At 41.8% G+C, this 16414-nt stretch overlaps 1 protein-coding gene across 1 annotated transcript in view; it reads left to right on the top strand.

The window, feature by feature from the left end:
- Nucleotides 1-16414, top strand: part of st3gal4 (ST3 beta-galactoside alpha-2,3-sialyltransferase 4) — a 49429-nt gene that overhangs the window by 22580 nt on the left and 10435 nt on the right. Inside the window, 6 exon segments of the mRNA XM_080428765.1 lie at nt 121-218; nt 2152-2215; nt 5321-5416; nt 8550-8739; nt 9804-9912; nt 9915-9940. Coding sequence (XP_080284891.1) covers nt 121-218; nt 2152-2215; nt 5321-5416; nt 8550-8739; nt 9804-9912; nt 9915-9940 — 583 coding nt within the window.

Consider the following 16414-nt stretch of genomic DNA (forward strand, 5'->3'; position numbering starts at 1 on the left):
TTGAGTAAATGTACTTAGTTACTTTACACCACTGCATTAATATGATACATACAGACGTATGCATTCTTTGTACAGGACTACAGTATGTTGTCATTCCCTCTCCTTCCATTTCCCATGCAGCATTAGCCGACAGACAAAGCTTTTCCTCAAGCTGGAGGATTTCTTCTGGCGAGAGCATCTGTCAAAGCTGGCATTACCCTACGGCATTAAGGGCAGTGGTACGTCCACTTAACTTGATCCTATTGTCTTTATACATGGCTTACTGTACTTACAGTGGTGGCCACAGACCACACAGACCACTAAACCTTTCAGGCATATATATATCCCGCTTCTGTTGTGTATCAATAATTACAGACAATTTGTTGTTCAAAGATATTGGGGTAAAATCATGTTATGAACGTAAAAGTATATATTTTTAAAAGTATATAGTTATCAGAAACTCAATGTTTTTTTGTTGTTTTTTGTTTGTTTGTTGTTTTAACCCATTTAGACCGGGAAAGAATCTGTGTAATTTTTAGATTTCTTTGGCTATTCAAAAATGGCAGGTATAAGCTCGTATGCCACGCTACGAGCTTGTAGATCTGCAATTTTTGAAAAAATCTTAAAAATGTGTGCAAATCTTTAAATATTTGTATTTTTTAAAGCGAACATTTGTAAAATATTTTGTTCCAGGGACCCCCAGAAGCAAAGATTTGAGTTTCAAATGTCACTTTAAAAATATATATATTCAAAGATTTGCAAAAATGTTCACAATAAAATAGCGCAGCACCGAGTGCCGCGCTATGAGCTTGTAGATCTGCTGTTTTTGAATAACCAAAGAAATCTTAAAATTACACAAATGCGTCTTAATGGGTTAAGATAAAGAAAGAAGGAAAACAAGACATCATAACAGTCATGCCTAATGCCCGAAAATAATGTGGTGTCATACAGTACACCACAAAATCACCCCATTTGACACTGATAAGAGGGTGTGTGTGTGTGTGTGTAGAGAAAGGGCATAGGTTTCACTTCTGTATGGGGGAGGTGGGGGGGGGGGGGACAGTCGACAACAACATGGTGTTCTCAGCCTCTGCACAGGAAACAGGAACCATCAACATTAGCCTGACCATTCATCCACCTGAGGAAACAACCCTCCTACTTCTGTTGTGATTGCTCTGTGTGTCTGTGTGTGTGTGTGTGTGTGTGTGTGTGTGTGTGTGTGTGTGTGTGTGTGTGTGTGTGTGTGTGTGTGTGTGTGTGTGTGTGTGTGTGTGTGTGTGTGTGTGTGTGTGTGTGTGTGTGTGTGTGTGTGTGTCCAGAGCTAATCTTGCAAATAGCTGGACTGATAAGCTGCATATTTGCATATTTCTTGTGCACACTGCCCGTAGGCCACAGACAAAAAAATATCCCCACAGATATGTTTCATACGTTTTGAAATAATAAACTGTAATTCTGTAATTGAAGTCAAAGGGGCTTTGATCAGGCTTTTTTTGTGACCTTTGACCAATGGTCAGTTACCCCCAAAATGTAATCAGGCAATCTAGGGACCATAGGCCACCTTTCCGTTCATGTCATTCCATGCAGCTGTTGACTCACTGTTGTTATAAAACTGTTCATGATTCTATCTGCTACAGAGGCTGAGATTATTTATGTTTTTTTTGTGAATGTTGACACAGTGCCTTAGCTTTTACAAGGCGTTTTTAGAATAGTCTCAGGTCTAAGTGGGTTAACCCTAATGCTATTTTGGAAGACAGTTTAGACTGCTGCTGAGAGGTGAAGTACAGTAATAATTGGTTATTATGCTCTTGCTGTGCTTTTCACTTAAACCCAGAGTGGTTATTTAGCACTTCAACAGGATGTACAATTAGGGACATGTGAGATTTAACATGAAACATTCTAAACACACAACAAACTACAAGGCCATTTATTGTGTTCTTTTTTTATATTGTGATTTTTAGACGTTTTCTGATTGCTAGCACATTTATTTGTTTGGTTTTAATGAAACTTTATAAGGCAATGCTTACTTTACAGCAATGCAATTACTCATTGTTGGAGCATCTGATAGGTGTACAAGTTTATGTGACTTTGAACTCTTAATTAGAGCTCCAAAGTTTCCAAAACAGTAGTAGCTCTCTAAAACGGTTTATTTTCTTTCTCTTGCTTCCCCCCCAGAACTGCTGCTACTGAAGGTTCTAGCTATTATTGCCAATTCTAAAATGCCTGCCACCATCGAAAAGTGAGTATGTGTACACTATAGCCAACTTGGCACATGAAACTGAAACTGAACACCGAAACTGTCTTGTTGCCGAAACGGCTTCTAGCCAGTCTGCTGGGCTCATAGCCGGGCTCTAGCCAGTCTGTTGCTCCATGCCAGGGCCCAGGACCACTTTGATGAGGGTTTCTATCATAGTTCACTTTTATATCCGGTGCATCAACAGATATGTAGCTACGTACACTGCTTTCCATGATTGATTGATTGATTGATTTATTGAATACTTTATTAACAGTTTGCAAAGACAAGCACAGTAAACAAGCAAGCAACAGTTCAATACAAGGTCTGTTTGGAGGATTTTAAACCCAAGAAAGCACTATGGCTTGTTTCCATTGGGGTCCTTTGTACTCAATTAATCGAAAAAGGATGCAGTATATAGCCATGCAAATAAGATGTTTAGGATGTTAGGATGGGTGGACCAATTAGACTCTGAGCTAGGTGCGACTACACCTTTGTCGTGCATCAAGCTACTCAATACACACTGGTGTCTAACGTGTTATTTTTGTGTGGCTTCTATTATCTAAGGCAGGGCAAGGAGAGTGTGTAAGCTTCTGTTCATGCACTAGAAATATAAGTGAACTTTGAAGGAAATCCTGCTGTCGTCTGTTCCCTCATACCAAGCCCTGCTCTGCTAGAGTGATATTTTAACGTATTTGCTGGAATTCATATTATTATTCTCCTGTATTTTGTCCAATAACTCATCCATACATTTGTAACATTTTGTCCATTTCGGCACACTAATAAATAATCCAGGCCACATGTTAGCTGACAGAATTCTAAGGCTCAGACCCACCTCATGGTTCTCATGAACCATGCGTCCAAATGACATGAAGAGATCGGTCATCTCTTGAGAAAATGATAAGAAAATGCTGCCTTTTCAACTTTTTGCCCATTTCCCATAATCTCTTGCGTGTGTATGGGCAAAACATGAAGTGAATTTTGCAGAATACAGGCAAAGGGAAACTGTCTCAGCCCTGTCCTAGAGAGGTGACATCTAACCAGACGGGTCCGTTCCATATCAAATAACTATCAAACTACTTTGTTTTCCAGGATCTAATCCTTGACATTCAGTGGAACCCGTTCCATTGCTGCCATACAGCTATATTAAATTGTTTTATCTTTTGTGTAAATCACTGATTGATCCCTGTGTCTCTGCGGAGGTAGGGTACGTTGCATGAAAACTAAAGTTTGTGTAGTAGTAGCAGTAGTTAAACCGAAAGGGTAGTTGACAACGCAAGCTAGATAGGCTTCGACAAATGACGTAGATTTACATTAGGACTTTCTTTTTTACATGACCGCAAAGACAAAAAGGAAGTGGACAATTTCAGCGCTTCCGATGATACAGTATATGCTTTTAGGAGGAAGCATTAGAACATGGTGTGAGACGGTCTGTCTCAACAGTACTGTACACCCAATGGAACTGGCTTTAAGAAGCATTAGAACATGGTGTGAGACGGTCTGTCTCAACAGTACTGTACACCCAATGGAACTGGCTTTCTCACAATTTAGACATTAGCAGAAGATGCTCTTATCCAGAGCGACTTAAAAGTGTGAATCAGACTAAATGACATGAACCCTAATCAACAAAGGACAGGATAAATAGAGAGAACACTGTAGTGCTTCAAAGAAACTGGGATACCAGGTAAACATCCAACCTACATCTGTCTAAACATGCTTCTAAATAACATTCTCAGCATGTGTGGTCAAGCAAAACAAATCTAAACTAGAGAAAGTGCTCCTCGGATTACAGGTCTCCGCCAGGTCAGGTAGGTTATTGTGGGCCAGCAATGTTGATGGAATATGGAGAATCGGACAGATCCATCTTGATCACATGACTATAGAGATAATGTGTACCGATTCGCATGATGTTTGGACAAAATCTGTAGGAGTAATATAAAAAAATGTGGTGGCGCTATAATAGGGCAATGTTCAAAGGGTGGCATTTGTTCCTCAGAGTAGTGCGAATGTGCGTGCAAAGTTTCACGGCAATCGGACGCTGGGTTCATGATTTGAGGCATTTTGTTCAAAACGGGCCACTCCTGCAAACTTTAGATGTCAATCTTAGCCAATGAATATGAAAATTCAAACAGATCCATCTCGATCAAATGACTACAGATCATGTGTACCGATTTGCGTGAAATTGGGATAAAATCTGAAGGAGTAATTACAAAAAAAGTGTTGTACATAAGTCGGCCTCCTGGTGGCGCTATAAAAGGCAAATGTTTTTCTTTGGCCTCTAGGGAGTTTGTAATACAAGGTTTTACATAGATTGGTGCAGGTACAAACACGGATCGGCCTGTTATAGCGCCACCATGGGGCTGATTTGAAAATCTTCAAGTGGCATTTCTTCCTCGGCCTAGAGGGAATGTGCGTGCAAAATGTCACGGAATTCGCACGGAGCACTCCTGCAAACTTTGGAAGCCAATCTTAGCCAATCAGGATGGATTATGAAGAATCTGAAAGACACGTTTTGTTTAATGACTATAGAGATACTGTGTACCGATTTGCGTGATGTTTGGACAAAATCTGTAGGAGTAATATCCAACAATGTGTTTTGCAAAAAAAAATCGCTGCAATCGTTAGCTGGTCACAGACACACGGACGGACAGGGTGCACAACATAGTCTCTACGCCTTCGGCCGGATATGCGCACAGTATAACTACCATAGAACAAAAAGGTGACAAGAAGGGATACAAGAAAAGAGGAGTGCTGGAGGGAGGTAGAGTCTGAAAAGGTACGTTTTCAGACGGCAGTGGAAAATGGGGAGTCTAGAGTTCTGACTGCAAGGGGGGATCGAGTTTATTCCACAGTTTGCACGGCTTGTTCTCCCAGCCTTTGTGCTTTGTCTGGTTTACTTTCCAGATAATAAAAGCATACAGTAGCTGAGAATGTGTTTTGTGAAAGGTCAGTTTTTAACGTGTGTGTGTGTGTGTGTGTGTGTGTGTGTGTGTGTGTGTGTGTGTGTGTGTGTGTGTGTGTGTGTGTGTGTGTGTGTGTGTGTGTGTGTGTGTGTGTGTGTGTGTGTGTGTGTGTGTGTGTGTGTGTGTGTGTGTGTGTGTTTCTCCACAGCCTCGACTGCAGAACCTGTGTAGTCATAGGAAACGGCTTTGCCATTAAAAACAGCTCCTTGGGCAGTGTAATCAACAAATACGACATGGTCTTCCGGTAAGCTGGGGAAATAGCTTCATTTCACACTCAATTTGTTTCATCATGTTGCCAAAGTGATAGCAAACTCAACACAGCATAGTCATTTTAACCTCTCTTTAGCATTCATTCGTACAACATGCTGTAATCCACTCCTCAGAACATGTTCGTCCTTTGAACAGCTTCCACAATGACTCATCACCTTGGCTATTAATCCCTTTTTGGATTTGAGCTTTGTGATGATATAAGATAGAAAACTGTACAATATTTTAACACATCGTGTGCCAGAGGTTTATTAAAATAGCAGGGTACATCTAGTGCCAGCATATCTTCCATCCACTTACGCTGATATGTTGCGTGCTGTAGAAGCCCCGATGAGGACGCGCATGTAAACAAAGCCTGCATGCGAGACGGCGGAGGGTCCCGACTAACGCCTGGAACAATAATATTTCTAACGCGATCCTCCATTGCAGAGTGATCGCCGATCGAAAACGGCTCACTTCCACCACGTTAATAAGAAATAGGAGATATTAAGCTTTTAGTCAAGGAGTTAACATAGAGACTCCTTGGATGATCCCAAAGTTTCATTAGAGCGCCCCACGTGGGAAAAATATATTTTTTTAAAAATGGGCCAAAAATGGTCCGGACCGTTTATGGCACATAACGCATAGCTTCTCAAAAACGGTCCGGACCGTTTTTGTCACTCAATGTGTTAACTGGGGCAAACCTGGGTATGCATTAGCATTAAGAACTTAAAGGGATATTTCACTTTCAAAAAAACTTTGGGTCATTTTATCGTCTACTCAGGCTTTTGTGAGCCCCCCAGACAGTTTTTAAGTAGCTTGATTCAGTATTTAGATATTTGATGTTCATGTACACGCCCCCTTCCTATACAAACCCATTGTAAGTTCAAACTCCATTTTTGTGTTAGATTCATTAAAAACCCAGGTCCTTGGTTCTGGTGACTGATATTGTCCTTCTAATATGTGAGGAGACCGTGTTTTTTCGATAACGTTTTTCATTTATCTTTTATATATATTTTGGAAAATGATTTTTTTTTTAATACGATTAAAAAAATAAAAAAATAAATGAAAACATGGCCCCCTCACGTATTAGGAGGGCAGGATGAATCACCAGAACCAAGGACGGGTGTTTTTGATGAATCTAACATGGTTAAAATGGAGTTTGAAGTTATAATGGGTTTGTATAGGAAGGGGGCGTGTCTGATAAAATGAATACCAAATATCTTAATACTGAATCAAGCAACTTAAAAGCTGTCTGGGGGGCTCACAAAAGCCTGAGTAGACGATGAAATGACCCAAAGTTTTTTTGAAAGTGAAATATCCCTTTGATACATAGGCTACCGGGGGTGTGACTAATACATGATATGAAAACTCTATTCCTTTTTATTTCTTATTTTAATTGGATGCATTTGTAAACAAAGTCATAGAATATAGTTCCTCTGGTCATCAATCAAAATACTATTCCTTTACAGTAGTTGATGCCTCCTTTATACCCTTTGATGCCTTTATTTGTGGCGTGGAAGTTCTGAAAAATCGACCTCGTTCTGAATACATATTATGTCACTTTAGCGGGCGTGTAGTATTTACGTTCTGTGTGAATGTAAGCGTGACACAAACGATAGTTTAAAAAAAAATGGGGGTGAATTAAGCGCTGGGAGGACCATTACTGCCAAAATATTTCCCTCTGAATGATTAAACTGACCTGCCTAAAATACAACCAGCTACTGTACTTCAACAATGTCTTCAGAAAAACAAAAGTTCACCTACAATGGATAATACATCTCAAGAGTCTTGGAAGTTAGGATGTATTGCTCTTTTGTGAAGATTAATAATCTGTTTTTTGTTGATTTCAATATGTGATATTGTAGTCATTTTTGGCATTGTTGTTAAGTTAATGTCAACCATAACTTTGGATTTGTGAGCCTTTGTGAGACAGAATGTTGTAAGCGATACTGATTCCAATGCTAACTGCAATGCAAGTACTGCCAGGATATTGTCAACAAGATGTATTCCAACGACATACTCTCTGTGTTTTTGGAAGATTTTCTGAGGGAGTAAAACTAAAAAAAGTCATCTGCCCAACAGGTGTGTTAAGAGTGCCTTGCCATGCAAAGGCAATTAACCACATGAAATGTCCTGCAAAGCAATGAAAAACATTATTAGGCTGCATGCATGACGATCTGACCCCCTGATACAAAGCCTTTGTCCCAGCAACTGTTAGGTCAAGTTAGACTTTTTATAAAGGAGCAGTGGGGGATTTAGGGACAAAAGCATTGCAAATCAGATTTATAGCCTTTGAATGAACACATGCATTTGGAGCTTTTGTAAGCCTCTTTTCCAACAGCCTGTTAGTTTGGCCTGGTCACAATGTGCTTTAACCCACATCATCACCCTCCTCCTCCTGTGTGTGTGTGTGTGTGTGTGTGTGTGTGTGTGTGTGTGTGTGTGTGTGTGTGTGTGTGTGTGTGTGTGTGTGTGTGTGTGTGTGTGTGTGTGTGTGTGTGTGTGTGTGTGTGTGTGTGTGTGTGTGTGTGTGTGTGTGTGTGTGTGTGTGTGTGTGTGTGTGTGTGTGTGTGTGTGTGTGTGTGTGTGTGTGCGTGTGTGTGTGCGTGCGTGCGTGCGTGCGTGCGTGCGTGCGTGCGTGCGTGCGTGTGTGCGCGCGTGTGTGCGCGTGCGTGCACGCGTGTTTCTCATGTGCACGCGCATGACTGTGTGTCTGTGTGAGAATGTAGAAAACGCTTCTATTCATTGGACCACATTGCTTTTAAAATAAGTTACTGAAAACATAACTAGAATTGGAAATGTGCGCTTCTTGGAGCACAGATCTCTGCCAGGGCGGGTTTGCCTACCCAAGGCTGTGTTTCAGTCATGGAAGCTGCGGGAGTTGCATCATGATCCAAGGAATTCAAATGCTACAAATGTGAATAGTCTAGTCGTACAAACTCTGTTTTCCCTCGCAGCTTCCTCATGTCCTGACGGCTGCACCCAACGACTGAAACAGCCTTGGGTTGGGCAACCCGGCCTGGTGGGGGGCCTGGAATATTGCCATAACAAACCAATGCCCAACATGTCACAGCAAATAGGCCTTAAAAGATGAAGTCTGACAGGTGTCTCCTATCCATAATGTCTAGGCTGAACGATGCCCCGGTGAGGGGCTACGAGGACGACGTGGGCAACAAGACCACCATGAGGCTGTTCTACCCCGAGTCAGCATCCTACAACCCTTCCCTACACAACCACCCCAGTACGCTCATGGTGCTGGTGCCTTTCAAACAGCAAGACCTACGCTGGCTCAAAGAGATCCTCTACGATGAGAAGAGGGTACTACATATGTGTGAGAGTGCATGCACACTCCACCTCACACGTGCATTATCTTATATAGTCACATTATGCATATACATACTGTACCCTTTGAGCTTCTTTTAATTTATATAACTGATTTATTTATATCAGGGGTCTTCAACAGGGGGTCCGGGACCCCTAGGGGGTCCTCAGAGTTACTACAGGCAGACTGCCAAATCTTTGCCTGATTGGATTTTTTTTTTTTACATGAACCACTTACATGAACTTATAGGCTACAAATAGCTGATCTACAAGCTCGTTGTGAGCTTGTAGATCTGCTATTTTTAGCCAAGAGGTTTGGTGTTGGTCTATGAAATCTATGAAAATACAATTTTATACAGTATGTAGTGGGGGTCCCTGCTTCATCTCTCTTTCAGCTAGGGGGTCCTTGGGCTGAAAAGGTTGAAGACCCCTGATTTATATAATTCTCTCTCTCTCTCTCTCTCTCACACGCACATGCACGCACACACACACACGCACACGCACACGCACACACACACACACACACACACACACACACACACACACACACACACACCGTTTAACGTGCTCTCTCTGGTACTCGTCAGCCATCCAGGGACAAATTCTTTAAGGGTTTAACTCCACTGACGTCAAAGCTCTTCAGCGTTAAATGTAGTTTCCACATCCAAAGTCACCCAGCTCTGTTAGCTCGGGGCCCCTCTGGCCTTTTTGTGCTGATAGTTGCAGGGTCATTACCCTCTAATTTGCACATTTGACTGACTTTCAGTTCTCCAAGAGAACTGGGAGTAAGAGAGAGGCTCAACAGCATCTAAATTTGACCTGATGAATTCTTTAAGCAGACCAAAAAAATGCAAGTCTCTCACACACATTTCTCACACTCTTTCTCACCTCTCTGCCCCCCCCCCCCCATCTATCTTTCACGTGTGTGTGTGTGTGTGTGTGTGTGTGTGTGTGTGTGTGTGTGTGTGTGTGTGTGTGTGTGTGTGTGTGTGTGTGTGTGTGTGTGTGTGTGTGTGTGTGTGTGTGTGCGCGTGTGCGTTGTGCGTGTGCGTGTGTGCCAGGTGAGGAAAGGTTTCTGGAGGCCCCCTCCTCAAATCTGGCTCGGTGAGACCAGGAACATCAGAGTACTGGACCCTCACTTCATCCACCAGACAGCAGAAAGGCTGCTCCGGATCCCCTGAACCCTAAAAATAAACAGGTGATCAATCACTTTTTAGTCACATTCACCCAGTGGTGTAAAGTAAATAAGTACATTTACTCAAGTACTGTACTTAAATGTAGGGTAAGTGATATATATATTTGTTTGTGTTAAAAATAGGGGTGGGACGATATGGGTACCTCACGATACGATATATATCACGATATTAGGCCCACGATAACAATATATATCACGATATTCGACGATATCAATATATTGCGATATCACGTTATTCGATATATATTGCAAGAAATTTCACCAACGATATATCACGATATCTGAAAATATCGATATATTGCGATATCACGATATATTGCATGAAATTTCACCAACGATATATCACGATAGTCCTTGTATTCAATTAATAAACACATAAAATAGCACCAAACAGTTCAAGTAAGTAGTATTATATTCTGATCATTGCTACAGAGTGTTTGTTCGGTCACAGGGGTCTCTCCAGCTCTTTAGTAAACAGAATATAGTACATTGTCAGGTATAGGTGACAAGATTTAAGCCAATCAGGAGAGAGCACTGAAAATGCATTTTCTGATATTTGTAGAATCCCCAGAAGCAAAGATTTGAGTTAAAATGTTTGCTTTAAATATATATATATATAATATATATATATATATATATATATATTCAAAGATTTGCACACATTTTCACAATTTTTCAAGCCATGAGCTTGTAGATCTAGCCAAATAAAAAAAAACATTACACAGATACTTTCCCCGGTCTAAATGGGTTAAATCTCTTTCTTTGTTTGATCGTTAATGCGTTTTATCTCCCTCCTTTCCGTCCTTCCTTCGTTGTGTTCTCTCGTCCTCTCTTCATTCATCCATCCATCCGTCCTACTGTTCATTTATTTTAACATTAATTTGATTGTTGCTTGTTGTTTCCCCGAGGATCATTTTACGGTAAGAAGCGTTGTTCTTCAGACGCCAAAGTGGGAGAGAGGGGCTCTGTGGAACCAATTACCGCAAAACCAGACAACGATTAGCTTCCTCTTGATATCACGTACAGCCCCATTACCAGACATGTTCACACAGAAACTCCCTTTGGAAATAATTGGCTCTTGAGAGGAAGCCAACATATTGTATATATTTCAGCCAGCTGCAGTTTTTGAAAGATGGCAGCTATTATCACTGCTATCACTGACAACAAAAACATCCACTTTTAACTCTCAGTTTGCCTGTGAATTGACCCCATACCAGTGGGTAGTATCTAAGCCGGTGGAAAGTATCTAAGTACATTTACTTAACACTTGGGGTGCCAGAGGTTTATTAAACAGGGTACATCTGGTGCCGGCATTCTTACCGTTTACGCCGCACTGTTTACGCCTGTAGACGCCATGACGTGGACGCGGATGTAAACAAAAGCTGCGTGCACGATGGTCGAGGGTCCCGACTAACGCCTGGAACAATAATATTTCTAACGCGATCCTCCATTGCAGAGTGATCGCCCATCGAAAACGGCTCGTTTCCACCACTTTAAAAAAGAAATGGAGATATGAAGCTTTTTCTCAAGGAATTGTAATGGGAGCGGACGGGAGGTTGTTTTTTTTGGCATGAATCCACTTCCGTCCTCTCCTTCTTTCAAGCTCCGTGAATCATTCCAAAGTTGCATTAGAGCGCCCCCATGTGGAAAAATAAATAAATCTCTTCCACGTAGATCTACGGTTTTGGCACTCAACGCGACTATTTACAAAACCGTAGATATACGGTTTTGGCACCCAATGTGTTAAGTATAATGTTGAGGTATTTGTACTTTACTTGAGTATTTCCAATTTCCAATAATTTTACTCCTACTCCACTACATCTCAGAGAAAAATATTATACTTTTACTCCGCTACATTTATTTGAAAACTTAAACTTAAACTATGAGATATTATATTATAATCAAGTGAACTGATTGTGTAATGATGAAGAAACCATGACGCAGCACTTTTCGTTAATGTGCCACTGACGTACGTGATGTTTTTGTTCGGACCTCGACTCCCCTTCTGGCCGCTACAAGGTGCTCGGGTTTTGAAATAGACTCCGATTTGATTTAAGCTATTACTCATGTAGAATGATGTTTTTATTGGCTCAAGGCATTGCATCTGCCAAGCGGACTTGTTCGAACGCGTTTAGTGGCTGGGGAGGTCGGGGGGGGGGGGGTCGGGGGGGGGTGGGGGGTGGACTCTGTTATGGTCCAAAGCCAGCTCTTGTTTTGGTTCCGTTCATTCTTGTCTCTCACAAGTCCGTTTTATGTCAGGGACAGGGGATGGGGGGGAGGGTGTTACCCTTTCTGGACAGTAACACAAACACAACTGGCTGCTGCATGAGACGAGCGAGCAGCGGGATGGCTGTGGAGTCCTACAGGCGAGCAGCGGGCCGGCACAGTAGGAGCACAACGCCATCTGCATGGATTCAAAAGGCCAGAAGAGATCAGACAGGGGGGGGGGGGGGGGCAGAGAGTGGAAGACAGGACTCGGTGGAATGCTGATCAGAACATTTTGCACAAAATGGAGGCAGTGGTGGAAAATGACAAGTACTGTATTTAAGTACCATTTTGAGGTACTTTTACTTTACTTGAGTATTTCCAATTTCTACTCCACTACATCTCAGAGGCAAATATTGTACTTTTACTCCACTACAATTATTTGAAAACTTTAGTTACTAGTTACTTTGAACATTTTGATTATTATTACAAAACATACATTAACGGGAGAATGGAAGGCAGACCGTCCTAAGACTCAGGAAGCGACATGGTGCTCAAGATAGAGCAACTGGTTGTAGCTGTTGCATGGGAGGGTCCTGAAAGTGAGTGACAGGTGGGTCACTCCGTTTATTTAGAATGCGCTGGCTGCAAAAAACTGCACAACCTGAGTTTAACAGCGGGCAACCATGTTTTGGTGGGACCGTGCCCTAACAGAGTATTTCTACATTGTGGTATCAATACTTTTACTTAAGTAAAACATTTTAGTACTTTTTCCACCACTGAATGGAGGACACAGGCCATAAATATCTGTCCTTCACGCTGCAGTTATTTTGTGATATATATAAAAAAAAGAGAAAAGAAATAGTTGATCAAACTTATTTGATTCGTAAGAATAACACATACAATAATCATATACTAATTAAATTATCTATTTTTCTTTTTAGCTGGAATAGCACTGGGCAAAAGTCCAGTGAGATCATTTTTGGCACACAGCCATGTTTACATTTGGCCCTTGGTTGGTCTTCCTTACCAAAATATACAGCAACCTCTGCCCACCCCTCCTTGCCCTCTCTTATATTCTCTAGATTCTTCTTTACATGCCCTGTTTCAAGGATGCAGAGAGCATTTTAGAACCGAAGGGGACGCATGCACGCGCGCGTTCCGTGCGTGTGTGTGCGCGAACATTTGCGGGTTTTTTTACCGGGTTTGTTACTTTTTTGGGTGTTTTTGTTACATTGATTCGGTTAATTCGGTACAAAAAATGTACTCCATGAAGTGTAGATGTCGGAGGTTTTTTCAGCCCAAAAGTGGGGGGGGATATCCCTCACCCCATGGGAACTGAGTATGTCCAACCCCCCCCCCCCCCACCCCCCTCTCTGCGTCCCTGCCCTGTTTGTTTTCATGTTTTCCTGTTTCTTATTGTTGTATATTTGCCTCGAGGCTTTCTCATCTCTTTTCAACCTGCTGGCTTTATTTCACTCTGCACTTCTATGCACTGTAGTCTCTTTTGCAGTGGTGGAAAAAGTACTCAAATGTTTTACCTAAGTAAAAGTATCAATACTGCAATGTGGAAGTACTCTGTTACAAGCAAAAGTCCAGAATTCAAAATTGACTTGAGTAAAAGTACAAAAGTATTGGTATCAAAATGTACTTAAAGTACCAAAAGTAATCTGCAAAGTAACTAGTAATTAAAGTTTTCAAATAATTGTTGTGGAGTAAAAGTACAATATTTGCCTCTGAGATGTAGTGGAGTAAAATTAAAAATATTGAAAATTGGAAATACTCCAGTAAAGTAAAAGATACCTCAAAATTGTACTTAAGTACAGTACTTAAGTATATGTACTTAGTTACTTTACACCACTGCTCTTTTGTTTCTCATTTCAATCTGGTGTATCTGTTTTATTTCTCTGTTTCATTCTTTAATACTCAAAGTCTCTCCTCCGGGCGTGTCTCTCTCTCTCTCTCTCTCTCTCTCTCTCTCTCTCTCTCTCTCTCTCTCTCTCTCTCTCTCTCTCTCTCTCTCTCCCACCCCCTTGTCGCTGGCCCGCTAACTCACTCAGACACAAGTGAACAAAATGCCAGCACGCCCCTAGCTCTCCCGTCCCCTCAAACAAAAGATTCCCTTGAGCTTTTTGGGCCTGGTTCTCTCTCGGTGGTGACAGTATGCACCCCGTCTCCTGCCCCTCTCGTCAAGGCTACACGGGCCAATGTCCAAACTATGCGGTGGGCCGCCACTGCAGAGCTGGGAGGTTGTGGTTGGCGTGCAAAGGGAACACATGAGGCTAATACACACCGAATGTCAGCCGTATCCCATCGTTGTACACACACTCGCGAGTCGCTGCAACAACAAAACAAAAAAGCTGTTGAGTGCATAAGCAACCAATTTATGCTTCGTCTTTCTTTTCTTGACGTTCAGGCTAGTTCAGAACACTTGCAACTGTTTTACAGAGTAGTCAAACCGTCAGTTGAAGATTTGTTGGTCGCAATATGGGTATGGGGGGGAAATGGGTGACGCACCGAGTACATTATATTATATAGCAGTGGTGTAAAGTAACTAAGTACATTTACTCAAGTAGGCCTACTGTACTTGAGTACAAGTACAATTTTGAGGCATTTATACTTTACTGGAGTAGTTCCAATTTTCGATACTTTTACTTCTACTCCATTGCATCTCAGAGGCAAATATTGTACTTCTACTCCACTACAATTATTTGAAAACTTTAGCTACTTTGCAGATATAAATTATTACATTATAAAACGTACCACTTTAGCCCTATTTTATACAAGCTCACAACACGACGCGTTGCTAGCTTTGTACTTTTACTCAAGTAACATTTTGAACACAGGCCTTTTGCTTGTAACAGAGTATTTCTATATTTTGGTATTGCTACTTTTACTTAAGTAAAATATTTGAGTACTTTTTCCACCACTTATATAAAGTATATTATTTGTCTCACAAGGCCTTCTTTTCTCTCAGCAATGGCCTAGATAAAGACAGACACACATGCAAATGAGGTGGCGGGCTTCCCTCCTGCGAACACGGACAATTATGTTATTATTTGGAAAGCCTGGTCAAGCCGGAAATGTGCCCCTCCGCCACCCAAACGTCCTCAGTTGATACATACAAAATCTTTGCTGAGATGCAAATTATGAAAGCAATCATAACAGAGGAGGGAGTTGCTGTGCTTCAGTAGGAAAGTTGCAGGTCTGGTGTGGGTGGGACTAAGCAATGTAATAAAAAAGGTGAGTCCTGGAGCACGCAGCCAATTTAGCAATATTTATTGGTGCAAAATTGGTGCACCGAGGGCGGCCAATGATGTGATATTGAATGTCGTAAAACACAATGCTGGCTGCTTTCACTGATTAGATTAACCCCACAGGGGTTGAAGGTGTGCAAATTAAGGAAATAGCCTGGCACAGTGATGACACGAAAACCTGCCCTCTCCCAAGTGAGCCATAGACCTATTAGACCTAAAACCGGCTTAGCCTAGACGTTGATTAGCTGTTAGACGTAATTTCAACAGCTATAATGTAGACAGTCTATATATAGACACTTAAAAACAGCTAATTAACGTTTAGGCTAAGAATAGACGTTGACAAAACTTTCACTTTTAGACCAGTTATAACCCGGTTTTAGCCTAGCCGTATTTTAGACATCTAATATAGCCCCAAAGAAATGCTCGGTGGGCTGTGGCACATGTTTGGACACAGCTGACTAGACAGTGAGTTGGCCCTGTGGTCAGAGCACTGGGGGGCATGTACTGAACCAGTCTCATATTGAACAACAGAAATTCCATTGGAAATTGAGAATCCAGCACAGGAGTCTTCTTTTTGATTACATGGGGGAGAAAAAAAGATGTATGAGATATATATTGGGGACCTGCGGAGAGCTGAGTGGAATCTTTTTTGTTCGGGAACAGGGGTTTTGTTGGTGTTTGTGTGTGTGAGAGAGAGAGAGAGAAAGAAAGAAAGAGAGCGCTCACGAGACAGAGGGAAGATAATTATGAGGCTATTGGGAGGGGACAGTGTGGCATTTGGGAAAGGGCTGGAAAGCGAGACCCTGTTCCCTCTCCAGTTCATGTGGAAACGATTCTCCTTTCCCCCGGCCGGCCTCTGTGAACATGGATAATCACTGACAGAGTACCGTAGTGAATCAGCAAACAACATTGGGAAATCGCTCTGCATAATATGAGCCTGAGGCACTACACTGAAAAGAAATGGGGGGGGGGGGAACTACCTTAACCAATAATTAATCTTATTTTCAGCCTTAAA

Source organism: Gymnoscopelus braueri (genome assembly GCF_963280865.1).
Source record: "Gymnoscopelus braueri genome assembly, chromosome: 5".
Classification (NCBI taxonomy): Eukaryota; Metazoa; Chordata; class Actinopteri; order Myctophiformes; family Myctophidae; genus Gymnoscopelus; species Gymnoscopelus braueri.